This window comes from Cuculus canorus, chromosome 1 (assembly GCF_017976375.1).
Source record: "Cuculus canorus isolate bCucCan1 chromosome 1, bCucCan1.pri, whole genome shotgun sequence".
NCBI lineage: Eukaryota > Metazoa > Chordata > Aves > Cuculiformes > Cuculidae > Cuculus > Cuculus canorus.
The window spans coordinates 135358250-135372163 of NC_071401.1; the positions used below are offsets into that span (position 1 = coordinate 135358250).

The 13914-nt window shown below is 43.7% G+C and overlaps 1 protein-coding gene across 1 annotated transcript in view; it reads left to right on the top strand.

Moving 5' to 3' along the window:
• The first annotated feature begins 4642 nt into the window (after nucleotides 1-4642).
• Nucleotides 4643-13914, top strand: part of ITPR2 (inositol 1,4,5-trisphosphate receptor type 2) — a 265394-nt gene continuing 256122 nt past the window's right edge. The window contains exon 1 of the mRNA XM_054072496.1: nucleotides 4643-4875. Within this exon, the coding sequence (XP_053928471.1) occupies nucleotides 4784-4875 (92 nt within the window). The 5' untranslated portion in view covers nucleotides 4643-4783. The remainder of the gene's footprint in view (nucleotides 4876-13914) is intronic.

The window sequence follows — 13914 nt, forward strand, 5'->3', positions numbered from 1 at the left end:
GGCCTTCCTCAAGTAAACTGTTAATTGTGCGTTGCTCGAGATAAGTACATTGAAAATATTCCAGCCACAGATGGGCTTTAAAACCAGAGTTGGATTTTAGATATCAAAATGGCTGGGATGTTCTGATCTTGTTTCTTTTTTTTTTCAGTTTTTATTTCCCACTAAAAAAATGATAAACAAACCCAAGGCTTTCATATGCTTTGCACACTAAAGTTCTGGGGTGCCTGCCTGAGTTTGGCCTGGTCCCATCTATATCCATTGTGTTAAAACAGTTAAAGGCATTCTTCTCTTCCCTCTTCTCCCCTGCAGCTGGAAAGCACTGTCCTCTGCTTTCATGAAAACAAACATCAATGCTGCCTGTTGTATAAACCTCTAATAGGTCCAGTTTGCTCATGCCCTATATATCTGTAACTTCATACAAGAGGTAGGTTGTGTAAGTGTGGGATTAACGTCTTTCCCATCAGACAATGTTCAAATCCATTAAAAGCACAGGAGCCTCCCTTGTGTAGGCAAGATGAGCAGGAAATTCAGACATCTTCCTAAGACGTGAGGGGTGGAAAAGGAGCAAGAATACGATGACATTGGCCTATTGACTTGGTGAGGTTTTTTGAGCTTGAGGTCATTCTAGTAGTGTGTATTTTCACATCCAAAGTGGATGCCCAATGTTGCAACGGGGTATTTCTATTGACCTCTCTGTGAATAAACAGTTCCTATGCCTCAGCACCAGAATAAACATCAAAATCTAGGATGGAGAGATCATGGTAAAATTTCCCTGCACTAAAATACCACTAAATACTTTTATATTCAAGATCTAATTTTAGAATACTTCTGCAAACCTCACTAGAAATATTTTCTTCTCTGAAAGTAAGTAATAGGCTAGAAATGAAAGCTGAACGAGAAAGACTTTTATGATGTAAAGAGTAATATGCACGCTGGGGCTGTCTGTCAGCACTAGCTGATGATTTCTGCATCTAGGTCCTGTTTAATGGAGAAGCCTGTATTCCTAGCTTTGGAACAAAAGATTACCAGAGATAACTGATGGAAAACATATTCCAGTTATTGGCTAAGGAGCCTCACCTCCACCCTGCAGCTAATTGCAAGGTTAAAAGCTGTAGCAAAAATATTCATATTTATCACCCGATTTAGTTTATTTCTGCTTCAGATAAATGAAGCAATATTCCATTACCATCTTTGACCATGCTTTATTTTTTTCTATGTAGACTTGTTATGACAAAATCCCTTTCATTTTAATTAATTTTTTCCAGATACTATCTTCGTGAAACTAGCACTCAGAGAGGCACAATCATTATTTTTAATAGAAGAAGGCTAATGCTTGTTAAAAATGCTAGAGGAGGATTCGTCACTATAAAGTTTTCTGTCTGCAAGGAGAGTTCAGCAAGGGCTCTTCAGGTCTGCTTTTCCAGGGCAATTTTTGTCCCAGTTTAAGACGTGTCCTACAAAATTAAGTAAGCACTTGCTTATTTTCAGTGCACAAATAATCAACTGTGTCAACGTGACAGGTTTAAAATTAAGCGTTTGCTTGAGTACAGGATTTGACCTTTACTTTTTTCACAAAAATGCTGATTTCATAGGACTCATTTCTAGTTAATAGCCAAGACTGCGTAAAACTGGATTGAAATTTGCAGTTCATTTCACATATATCACTAGAGAGCTACAAAGTGGTAACAGCTGTCAGCTGCTGGCACACTCTAGCCTGAGCCAAGATGAACAAGCCTAGAAATGAAGAATGCAGACTGTGCCTTGATTTCCTTGGAGGGGGAAGAGAGGCAAAGACGTCCTCTCGGTTCGAGCTTTGCCACAGCAAGCAAAGGCTAAATATTTTCTAAAGTGACCTGAATTAACCTTCTTGTAGTGCCAAAACATGCGGGCCCCTTTCAGTTGCCTGCAGGCAAGCAGAGCTGTCAAGGGCAGAGCAGTCCCGCTTCCCTGCTGGCAACATACATGGATGTCTCGGGCATCAAAGGACACTTCAAATTGCCCCAATAACCTATGTTTAGGCAACAAAGTTGAACCTTCCTGGCTGTGAATGATTCCAAATGTGGATTTGCTCCCAAATCCAAAGGACAGGTAAACTTGCTGTCAAGTTCTGAAGTCCATTTCCAGGAAAACTCCCAGTGATCTAAGGCATGCCAGGATTTCATTTACTGCAGGGAAACATGAAACCTCCCTGGCTAAAGTATCTTAATTAGGCCGTCAAAGCCTGGTATAAAATGGCTGAGGTAAACAGGGTCAGGAGAGCAAAGGATCTTGTCAATGCACCGTAAAGCCTTTGCTGCACAGACCCGGGTCCAAACTGTCCAGAATCATATTTTCACAACATAAAGTGCCTGAGCCTTCTGTATGATGTCACCTGGGAGGTACCCTGGTCAATGCTTTTCACTTAGTTGTTTTGTGGGCAGAGAGCTTAAGCTTCTCTCCCCCTTTAGTGCCTTGTACTGCTCCGACTTTCAGTTTCTAATTCTGGTGTGCTTTAATTTAGTCCCACTTTGGGATTTCATATGTGTGTTTTGAGCAGTTTGAAACACCTCATCTTTGGTTTTCCTGTGCAGGGGCTGGTTCCAGAACAAGGGCTCTGGCACCAGTTTTCATATTTCTTTTCCAGAAGTGTTTTAACAATTGAGGTTACTCAAGGAGACTGAAATTAAAGAATTTGGTAAAGTATCATATCTAGGGACTGCCTATGTACGTGTACATAAGCAGAATGCAAGTGCAAATCTGTGATGGTGTCTTCATATCCTAGTGGGTACAAAAAAGAGACAAATCAAAAATAGTCACCATAAGAGAGCAAAAAAGGGAACTATAGAATGGCATAGCAGCTTTTTCTGTACATTTAGATGGTAAAGCTTTTCTTACTTTGAGGACTCAGCATTTCTGATGTCAAGAATTTATGTCCAGAAAAAGTGAGATAAGGCTGGAATTTGCAGATGTGGGAAATTAACTGCAAGTGTGAAACCCTCAGCTTATTACTCACTTCCAGCATTTGCACATTCCTGCAACCAGATTAACGTATTTACCATTTAAGAGTTAGTATTTGATCAGCTATGAGGCCTGGGTGAGCTGCTGTTTGTTTGTTTGTTTTAATCCAAACAATCTGTTGCACTGGGTAAGGACTGCTGAATTTGCCTGTAATTAGGGGAGTTGTCTCAGAGAGATAAAAAATGACTGAAAAATCAGAAAAAGTGGAAATACTTTGATTCTTTTATAACCCTTGGTGGAAATTACATTTTTCTTTAGAATATGTACAACATTTTTAAGACTAAGAACCGCATGCTGCTGATAGCCTTTCCTTTGAACTAAACGCTGCTCTCCACTGCTAGACATGTGGTTTGGTGGATGAGTATGTGGTCTTGAGTTTGACCAGCAATGCGCAGGCTGCAGCTCCTGCAGTCCTCACTCACTTCATCACGCCCATCTTCCAGTGTGCTGGGGCCTGGGGGCTGGCAGCCCCTGTTCAGCTGTGCACAGGGAGGGCTGTGGTGCCCCCTCTTTCCTCAGGAGAAAAGTCTTCCAGAGTGGTCTCTGTTTACAGGTGGCTGGTGTGGGGTTTTTTTGGTTTTTTTTTTTTTTTTTTTGTTAAATCAGGGGCAATTTATCCATGGAAATAGTTGCTGCGGGGATCTCTGCACAGGGTTTTGGCATGGTTAGCTTTTGATTTAAGAAAATAAGGGATTTGTGGTTCTTAAAAGTTTGCAAGAGATAAAATAGAGGGTGACATGGCCTAATGATCAAACTGACACAGCATGACTGAACTCTTGGCAGAGGAGGCAGCAAAGGGGAAGGGATGCCATACCACTCACAGCTTCAGCTTTCTGCTCTGCATCTCTGTCACAGAGTCACAGAGTGATTGGGATTGGAAGAGACCTCTGGAGATCATCTTGTTCAAGTCCACTGCTAAAGCAGGTTCACCTACAGCAGGTTGCACAGGAGCACATCCAGGTGGTTTTGAAAACCTCTAGAGAAGGAGATGCCACAACCTCCCTGGGCAGCCTGTGCCAGTGCTCCGTCACCCTCACAGTAAAGAAGTTTTCCCTCATGTTCAGGTGGAACTTTCTGTGCTCCAGTTTGTTCCAGTTAACCCTTGTTCTGTTGCTGGGCACCAGTGAGAAGAGTCTGGTCCCATCCTGCTGATACCTGTCCTTTAGATATTTAAAAGCACCTTCCAGTACCTGAAGGGGCTACAGGAAAGCTGAGGAGGGACTATTTAGAAGGGCTTGTAGTGATAGGACGAGGGGCAATGAATATGAACTGGCGAGGGGCAGATTTAGACTAGACATAAGGAGGAATTTTTTCACGATTAGAATGGTGAGGGACTGGCACATGTTGCCCAGGGAAGCTGTGGCTGCCCCATCCCTGGAGGTGTTCAAGGCCAGGTTGGATGGGGCCCTGGGCAGCCTGATCCAGTGGGAGGTGTCCCTGCCCATAGCAGGGGGCTTGGAACTAGGTGATCTTCAAGGTCCCTTCCAACTCAAACTGTTCTGTGATTCTATGATTGCTAACGGAGCCGCTGGCCCGGGGCAGCACAGCCCTCCCGCTGCGCTCGGGGGTGCGGGCGGGGCGGGGCGCCCCGGGAGGCGGAGGAGGAGGCAGCGGCAGGGCAGGCGCAGCGGAGCCGCGGGGAGAGCGCAGCTCACCCCGCTCCTCGCCGAGCCCCTGCCCGCCCCGCGCCGCCTGCATTTCGGTTTAGGTTTTTCATCTGTTTCATTTTTTGTTTTTTTTTTTCCCCGAAGGGGTGGAGTGCGAAACCAACTCAAAATGAGCCAACATGTCTGAGAAAATGTCCAGCTTTCTGTACATCGGGGACATCGTGTCCCTTTACGCCGAGGGCTCTGTCAATGGGTTCATCAGCACGCTGGGGTGAGTTAGCGCGGCCGAGCCGGGCCGTGCCGGGCTGTGCCGAGCCGTGCCGAGCCGTGCCGGGCTGTGCCGAGCGAGGCTAGGCTGTGTCTGGCTGTGCAGAGCCGAGCTGTGCCGTGCCCAGCCGGTCTGGGCTATACCATGCCGAACCGAGCCGTGCTGTGCCGAACCGTGCCAAGCTTTGCTGGGCTGAGCTGTGCTAAGCCGAGCCAGGCTGTACCTCACCGTGCCATGCCTTGCCGGGCTGTGCCGTGCCGAACTGAATCATGTCGTGCCTTGCGGTGCCGTGCCGAGCCGTGCCCGCTGCGGGGCGGTGAGCCCGGGCTGCAGCACAGGAAGCGGCCGCGGCGGAGCGGGGCGAGTAGGAAGTGATGGCGGGGGGAGAAGGGAGGAACGAGCCGGGCCGTGTCCCTGCCCCGCCGGGACCCGCTTGGTGGGAGCCGCGCTCTGTGCTGCCCGGGCGCGTTCGCAGAGCCCGTGTGTGTAGCCGGCTTCCTTGGCGAAGGGGGGTGCTTCCTTTCGAGGTGCGCGTCTGCCTGCCTGCGTGTTTATTTCGCTGAGAATTTTTGGGAAAGACGTGAAGGACAAACCTTTTTTCCCACCCTTCTTACTCATCGCAGTCAGTGCATCCCTTTACTTCTGCCTTGCGTTTGCCTGAAGTCTTATCTGCAGGTTTTAAACACCACCTACCTGTAATCATGTATTTAATTTCGTGGGGATGCTCTTCTGTCTCTTTGCGGGGTGAAGAAATGTGGTGTAACCAGGGCTGCTTCACTGGGCGAGCAACCTGCTCACTTGAGATTTGTATTAACCTTGACCACTTGAAATCCCATTTTGTGAATCCAGGGCAGAAGACCGCAGCAAACCATAATAGGAATACTTTGATACCTTTCTTTAAACTGGTGCGTAGTTTGGTTGCAGTGACATGTCCTGGGGGTGCAGTGGTTCCCTCTGACGTTACAAGGAGCACTGCAGTCGTGTCAGTGACTTTGTGGCACGTCCAAAGTAAGCACATCCTTAAACCTTTGTCAATGGAAACATCTCATGCACTGCATGAACTGCAGCGATTCACTGGACAAGGCAGCTCAAGCTGTAGTTAAACATCAGTGTTGTTTGCTGCTTAAATGTTAGCTTTACTTTCAGAATAACAGTCAGCTTGTGAAGGCTGACCCGCTGCTCGCTAACATGCGCCCAGGCATAGTGCTGTAAGTCATTTTAGGCTGCCTGTGTCCTGACATCTCTTCAGTGGGGGGCTGTGGGGTGGAGTAAGGATGGTATTAAAAAGCTGTCAGTGGATGTTTAACTTGCTTGGTGTAGTACTGTTACTGGAAAAGAACTGGGGTTCAGGGTCCTTCACATTTTTTAATCTTGTTTCCTATCCTTGCTTCATTTCATCTGTTGACAAGTGTTTTTCCATGGTTCGTTCCTCTATTTGTTAATTTTGTGCTTTCTCTATTTGTGACTATTGTCTCATATCTCTTTCTGTTTTGCCGACTCTTGCAATTTCAAATCCCATCTGAAAATATTTGTTTTCTGCAACTGTTAATCACTGGATATTTTTTCTTTTTCTTGTAACCCCCAGCATTCCTTTTCTGTTGGCATACTTTCTTGCCAAAGTTGTTTGGTTTTGTTGTTCTGTCTCATTGCTGTGTTCTGTTATCTGGGGGAAGCTGAATTTGCCTTACTTTTCTTTTACTTTTCATTATGCTGAGAAAGTTCCTTGTTTCTCAGAACACTCGCTTGTCTGCAGTCACAGAGGTTTCTGCTGGGACTGGTGCTTGTACAACTGTGCGTTGCTTGAGTACATGTTGACACTCTTGTGTCACAGTTGAGACCACTGATGTTCCCCTCGTCCCTTGGAGTTAGGGAACTCAAGATCAAAGCTTGCGTAAGGCCCATGGGAGCTTTTTTACCAGAAGAAATTGAACTCAAGCCAACACACTAACTAACAGACTATCCAGGCTCTCTTTTAGTAAGAGCCAGCTAACCCCAGCTCAAGAAGACTACCTGGGATGAGCCAGGACTCCTGTGTGTGTCTCTCCTTTAGAGGCAGGCCAGGAGTTTGTGAATGCTGATGTAACTCTGTTAACTTTTCAATACGGCTTTTTTTCTACCCTGCTCCCTGGCATGGTAAAGGTAGCTGCAGAGCCAGGAGACTGGAACTGAGGAGGTGAGGTCTTGAAGGAAATCTGAAGTCAGCAGTGGAAAACTCCCATGCCTACTAAATGAGCATGCTGACCCCTCTGCTGGTGGTACAAGAGTTTGGACCAAAACTTAAAGTTGTGATGCCAATCCATGTTATCTGTGCCAGCTATTGCAATTATTGCTCTTAGAGCAGTTGCAGCAAGACAAGAGGCAGAAAAAACAACTGTTCAGGAAAGAAGTTTGCTTAGCTGCATGTTTGGTGTCCAACCGTTGTTAAACTCCTGCATCTCCTGCATTCCTGCAGGTCCTCTGTTTGCAAACATCTGAAAAGAGGTGGCGTCATCTTCCAGAGGTGCCTGTTGTTGGTGAGGCCAGGGTGGGGTGGGAGTGGGAATGAGTGCTTGTTTGCTTCATTTGATTGGTGTGGGTCCTCGTTTTATTGCTCTTGCCTGTATTGCTCAGGGTGCTGTTTTGAAACGTGCTGGGCAAACTTAACATGTCGCTTACACTATTGAGTCCATTGTATGGTCTCATGCAGTTGCAAGAACTTGAAATCCAGCTCAAGTTTAGTGACTCTGCAGCAGGGAGAGAGTCCTATGTATTTTAAGCGGTGAAAAGCTAATTGTTTCTTAAACAAAGTATGAATGAGGCCATTCTATAAATAAGATTAAAAAGTGCACCAGCACCTCTCTAGGTGGTCAGTGAACCTTATTCCTAGAAGAGTTGAACCAGCTCAACAAGTTAGTTTTGAGGTGGAGATTTTTAAGCGAAAGCTGTGTCATGCTTTTTAGAATACTTTTTTTCCTCACATTGCTGGTGCAGAAAGTTTCACGTGCTTAGTTTCCCCAGGAAACTCAAAGTCGAGAGGAAGGGGCAGCTGAGCTATGCAGGTCAAGTGTAAGGTCAGGTTAATACCTACTATAACCTGAGGGTGGAAATCTTCCTCTCATGCAGTTTAGGAGGTCCTAACCTTTTTGTTTAGGAGATGGGGGATCTGCGCCTCTTGGCTCTGTGTCCAGGTGAGCATGCTGAGTGGTGCTAGGTGAAGGCAGGAGTGCCTTTCCACACCTCCTTCCACAAAAAGGGTTTGAGAATAGCTGGAATCATGAGATTCTGCCAATGGGACTGAAATGGGCACTTCTTTGAGCTGGAAGAAACCTGTGCTTCTGTCCTTGTCTGTGAACTTTCTTTACTATAAACAGCTGTTTGATGTGAGTGAGAGAGCTCTGCTTTCAGATTTGATCCCTCTTAGTCAGAAGAGGAAACTGAACATCTCTTCCGCATCTGGGGCTAGTGCTGTACCGTGGGATGGGGGCAGGGAAGTCAGACAGCACTGCTCCCAATTCTTCCTCCTGTATCCTTGTTTTAAAAGAAAGTGACTATGCTCAGGTTTTGGAGGAAGAAGTATAACCACCTGTCTCTGAGGAGGATGTTCCAGGCTGTGGTCCCAAGTGGAGAGGGGCACCTCTGGGTAATGGTAGAGGAGGGGGCATTGGGGCTCAGCATTCTCTGTCGACAGCTGCACATCTTTGGATACCTAAGGTACTCAGAGTCCAAGCCACTCCCGGATCTTTTTTTGCTTGGCTTTGGTGTTATTCTGGGTTTGGATGCTGCTCTGAGGTGCTGATGATGTGTAATCTGGCTTTTCCAATCTCAAGGGTCTCTGAGCTCCTCCACCTTTCCTTTTAAAAAAGGAGAATGCTTATGAATGTATAAACTGATAATCTTGCAGTTCAGTACAGAAAAGTAAACATTTGCAAAAAGGTTTTTACATCCATGGGTAGCTCCCTGCCATTTCAAGGTATTTTTGGTACTGGATTATTGAACTGTTCTAATAATATGTTTTTTTCCCCTCACTTTTGAGCTTTTAGTGTATTTCACCTTCTGCAGAGTTGGAGGCTTTATGTCCCACAGGAACTATATGACAGACGTAGGCAATGAATCTTAAGTTGTCCTAAGACCGGTGTCTGAACCTCAAGACCACCTTCCCCAGTATTTTGGCTGTAAATGTTGGCAATGATGCATGCTGGGAGTTAGAGCTGCTATTAACCACCTGTTGGTACAACGAGGGGAAAAAAGTGTTCTCAGTTGGAGAGGCGGGAAAAAAGTAAATAACAACGGTCAGCACGAGCTGCTGGAAGTTTGATACTGGGCCTGTAGCTGCATTCCTGTCTCACCTCCATAAATGTGCTTCTGTAGCAGCGAGAAACCTCATGGAACATGATTAATAGAGCATGCAGCAGGAGCTGCCTTCTAGGTAATATATGGCTGTGGATGACGAGGGATGCTGAGACTTATTTGTGATTAGCAACAAAAGTGTATTGTGGAGTATTCAGACTCGTTTTCTTGAGTTTAATGTTATGTTTTCTTGAGTAGCTTCTCCTAATTTGTGAAAGCACTTGCCAGAACTTTCTTACTTGAAATGACTGTCAGTTTTATTCAGGCTCCTTCACTGGGCTTTTGTGCATTAGTTGTCTTATTGAAGTTGATTTCACACACACATTGAGTCAGTTGTACTTTGTGAAGAGACAAGTTAAGTAGAAAGTGCTTATGGAACAGCATGAATCAAAGTATTCCAAATACAGTGAAGGCTACAATGTGTCATCTTGATGGCCTCCAGAATGGTGCCCAGAGAAAAGATGTAGTGAGAGATGATGCTTACAACACAATAATGTAGTAGTCTTATCAGTGCAGTTATTATTTTACCCTTTTCTCCTACTGTCTGAAAATGAAGGCTATGATTATGGAACAGAGGATATGTCCTTAGTAGCAAATTTTTCTTTCTTGCACCAGCTGACAAAACGTAATTAGTCAGGAAAGAATAAAAAGCCTGAGGAAAGTGAGAGTGGCATAACTAGAGTTACTCATAATTTGATTCTGATGCATATAGAATCAACTGATACTTAGAAAATGGAAGATGCATTTTTGCTTTTCTATGGGAAAAGTACTTGTATGTTTTATTAGCTAGGTACTTATTCCTCCAGACTGACAGTACCAATGAGATGTGACAGTTTTGGTTATGTATTTCGTAATTTTTTTTAAATTCTATGTAGGATTAGCATTTTCAGAAATGTGTTCTTGTGATTGTCTTCCTAACTCAGAGGCACTGGTTTGAATTCTGCGGCTACTTTGAATGTATACTAATGTACCTGCGAACGTGTTTTGGCCCGTTATATGACACTTATCAGCTACAAGGTGTATTTTTTTTCTATGACAACTTTCTTAAGCATAAGCTATATAATATGCATTATTAAATGCCTTCATTGATCTTGCAATAAATACCACATAAGCAGACACGTAAGCATATAAATACAACTCTGTATCTTGCATACCTTACAATTTAAAGCCTATATCAAAGCTTATATTCTTTGTAATTATCCACTCACTTTAGCAATTAGGCACAGCTTTGCCATTTGTAATTAACTTATTTTGATGCTCATCTCAAATATTTTAACAACAGTGCTGTCTTTATGTAAACAATGAGACAAAGTTTTCCACAAGCGCCCTTATGGGAGTGCAGCAAGTAATGAGCCCTGAAGGGGGTTTATTTGTTTCAGAAGTTTTACTTGCTCACAGAACACAGCTTGGGTGTGAAGGATGTAGGATTAGACTTAATTACAGTATTATGATTTATGAGACTCTATGCTAAAAAGTAATATCCTTGGTTCAAAGAGCTCATTATCAAACAGAAGTGGAGAGAAAATTTGTGTTAGGGAAAGAACGAGTGATTTAATGTAAAAGTAAGTTTACCAGTAAGCTGTGTGGTAGTCATGGAAGTAAGAGAGGACTTGAATTTTAAATTGAGACAAGTGGTGTGGCTGTTACAACTTCTGTAGTTCTTGACAGGTCTATGGGTAATGTGGGGGGTAGTCAGGAAAGAGAGGGGAGATTGTTTAACTTGCGGGACTTTAAATCTGATTTAACGTCCTTTTGTATAATGAGGGAATTAACTAAATAGTCTTTATGGTTCTTGGTCTCACTAGAAATTAAGGTCATTCTATATTTAAAAGTGCCACTGAAGAAAGAGTCAGATCAATCTTTGACGTCCCGACCTTGGAGCATTGTCTTCTAAGAAGCACATGAACCTTAGCTCAGTCCGGTGTTTCGCTACACAGTGACGTGTTTGAAACCTGCCATCCTTCGTTGTTAATAGTGCAGGCTGCTGCTGATCGGTTGAAGTGTAAGCCTGTTTGTTGGGCAATAGCACAAAGCCATGTCCTGTGCATGTGTATTTAATGTACTTGAAAGTCTGGGTTTTGCTTACTTTGAAAGCTCTTTTACTTCTTGTACTAAAGGGAGATGGGTGAAGTTCAAGTGTGACTTAGATGTACTTGATTATGGATGTTTATGGAAAAAACAGAGAAAGGAAAATGAACAGTAGATTTACATTTTCCCTTGTCTGTATTTTGTCACTTTTTCAGAGGTGCATATTTTAATTGTATTAAGGACATAAAGCCCCTTGTGACTAATTCTTTTAAATCTTCATTTGTTAGTTGTAAATCTGATTCCATCTAATTACTTGAATTAATAGTTCGACTGCTATGTAATTGTGTAGATGCTTCCTGTCATAGGTCCTGTTTTCAACTGTTTAGAATGATGCTAAACCTTGGCTTTCTGGACCTTAGGGTAAATGACTGGAGCAGGGTGTTTTTGTGTGGCAAGTTTCAAGTAAAATGGCATTTCTGAGAACTGGCTAAGCAAAAATGCATCAATTATCCCCATTTTTTTTTTAAAAAAGGATTTTGCAACTGTGTATCGAGAGCCTTCCTGAGCTGCAGTGTGATCTTGGGACCCATTTCTCCTCCAGCTTGTCCTTCTTTCTCTGTTTGTAAATTTGCCCAGTTAGACTGCAGTGAATTGAGGAAGGATCTCATTCAGACTCCTGCAACCATGTGGGCTGTCTTGGTACCTGCCTTGTACTGTAGGACAGTGGGTGTTACCTGGCAGGGACAGCTTCTCCTCTCTGCTGGCACTGGGTGCCAGGATGCCCCAGCATCTATAGCTGTGTGGGAGGTAAATCCCAGCTACGAGGATTTTCAGATTCCTTTCCTGAAGGGCACAGGACACCTCTGGTTGTTTTGCGTTCCCTATCTCTGGGGAAGTAAAAACAATTTTTGATTTTACTACCTCAGTTCACTTCCAATATGAAACAAACTTAAACCAAGAAATTATATTTTAGCAAAGTAGTGGTTTTGATTGTAAAATTAGAAACTGAGTTAAACAAGAACAGCAGAAGACAGAGAAAAGACAGGCCTAACATGTGCTTGTTATTCGTGTTTTGTATGAGTTTGTATGAGTTGTATGAGCTTGTGGGTTTGGGGGGGCTGTTTTGTCTGAGGTAGCCACAGATTATGTCTGGAGTAGTCTTGTTGCTCTAGTGCTGTTTTTCCGATCATCTTTCTGTGCCTGAATCTGTCTACCTCTTATGCTCATTTGTTTGCATTTTCATGATTGCTGTTTGAAGGGAAACAAGGCGTCCGAAGCATGTGATTTTAAAACATGGCTTATTTATTGCTTAATAAGAAAGGAAAGAGGACCCGAAAGTGTTGACTCCAGGCTGGGCTGCCTGGAGTCTGTCAGTGATCCTGCACTGTCCTGCAGCATACTTGAGAGCAAGCCGTCCCTTCCAGAGCTCCTGCAGTGCTGGTGCTTCTGGTCAGGTTTACCTTTTAACCTACCAAGCGAAGTGAATTGTCATTATAAACTTCGGGCAGAATTTACAAACCATATCCATGAGTGCTTTTTCCTCTCCTCCTGTTGCTCAGTAGCTTTCTCTCTGTGCCTCTAGTTTGAGGGGTCCTTTTGCACTAGCAAAAATGTTTCAGAGTTTGCCAACTTGAGATGCTGCCCATACCAAAATGCCCTTGCCCTTTATTGGTTTCACATGTACCTCACATCGCCTGAGCAGGATTTTTCTTGCTGTTACTTCTGTTGGCTGATGAGAACCCTGATGAAAACAGTGATGCCTTGCTGGCATCTGGAAAACGAAGAGGAGAGAGGGGAGATTTGTGTGGAGGCATGTGTTGGAGAAGGGTGAGGTAGTGGAGAAATCAGCAGAGCAAAGGTGCGTGGAAAGAGGCCAGTGTGTGTGATGGGGTAGTAACTGATGTGTGTTGTCAAAAAGGCAGCATGGATTAGAAGGGAAGTACAGCTGAAGAGGAACAGAAGACGATAGACAGTGGCTGAGAGATCTGTGGTGCCCTGCTGTCAGAAAATAGCTATGAAAGCTACTGGCAAACTGTCTTTCTTTTCAAATTACTCCACACAGAAGAAATCAGCATGTCACTGCTGCTGGTTACTTTGATATTTCAAATGATGGAGTTCTGTGTTTGGGATAGTATAGTCTCAATTGAATATTTGATATTTTTTTCTCTGGGTATTTGGTGTTGCTTAGACAAATGCATAATGATACTATTTTCTCCAAGAGAATGTCTGAGTTAGAAAATAAGTTCCTCAGAAAGAGGTAGCAGTTTTCAGATTATCTATAGTATCTTACGGAACTCTGTGCAAAAGCACAACAGTCCTTACTGAGGCAGCCCTGTACTATTGTTTGCAGTGTGTGGCTGACTTGCTAAGTGCATGCTATTTCCAGTGCTTTTGTAACTAAGCTTATATATAATGAATTGTGATACTCTGCTAATCTTCTTATATAATAGATTTTGGACAGTTCATTTGAAGTGCCCCTTTAGGGTGTTACTACCACATGAGTGAGGTCATGGAGTTGAAATTTATATTAAAATACTTGGTGGAAGAAAGCCAGAAGAGCATATCTAAGTGTGACTGTTATTATTTGACACTTTCAGTTAAGCTTACTATAACTCTTCTCTGTACAAAGAACTGATATTAAAACAGTAATCAAGTTTTCGTTCTTTGACCTCTGGCAGATAAAAATCA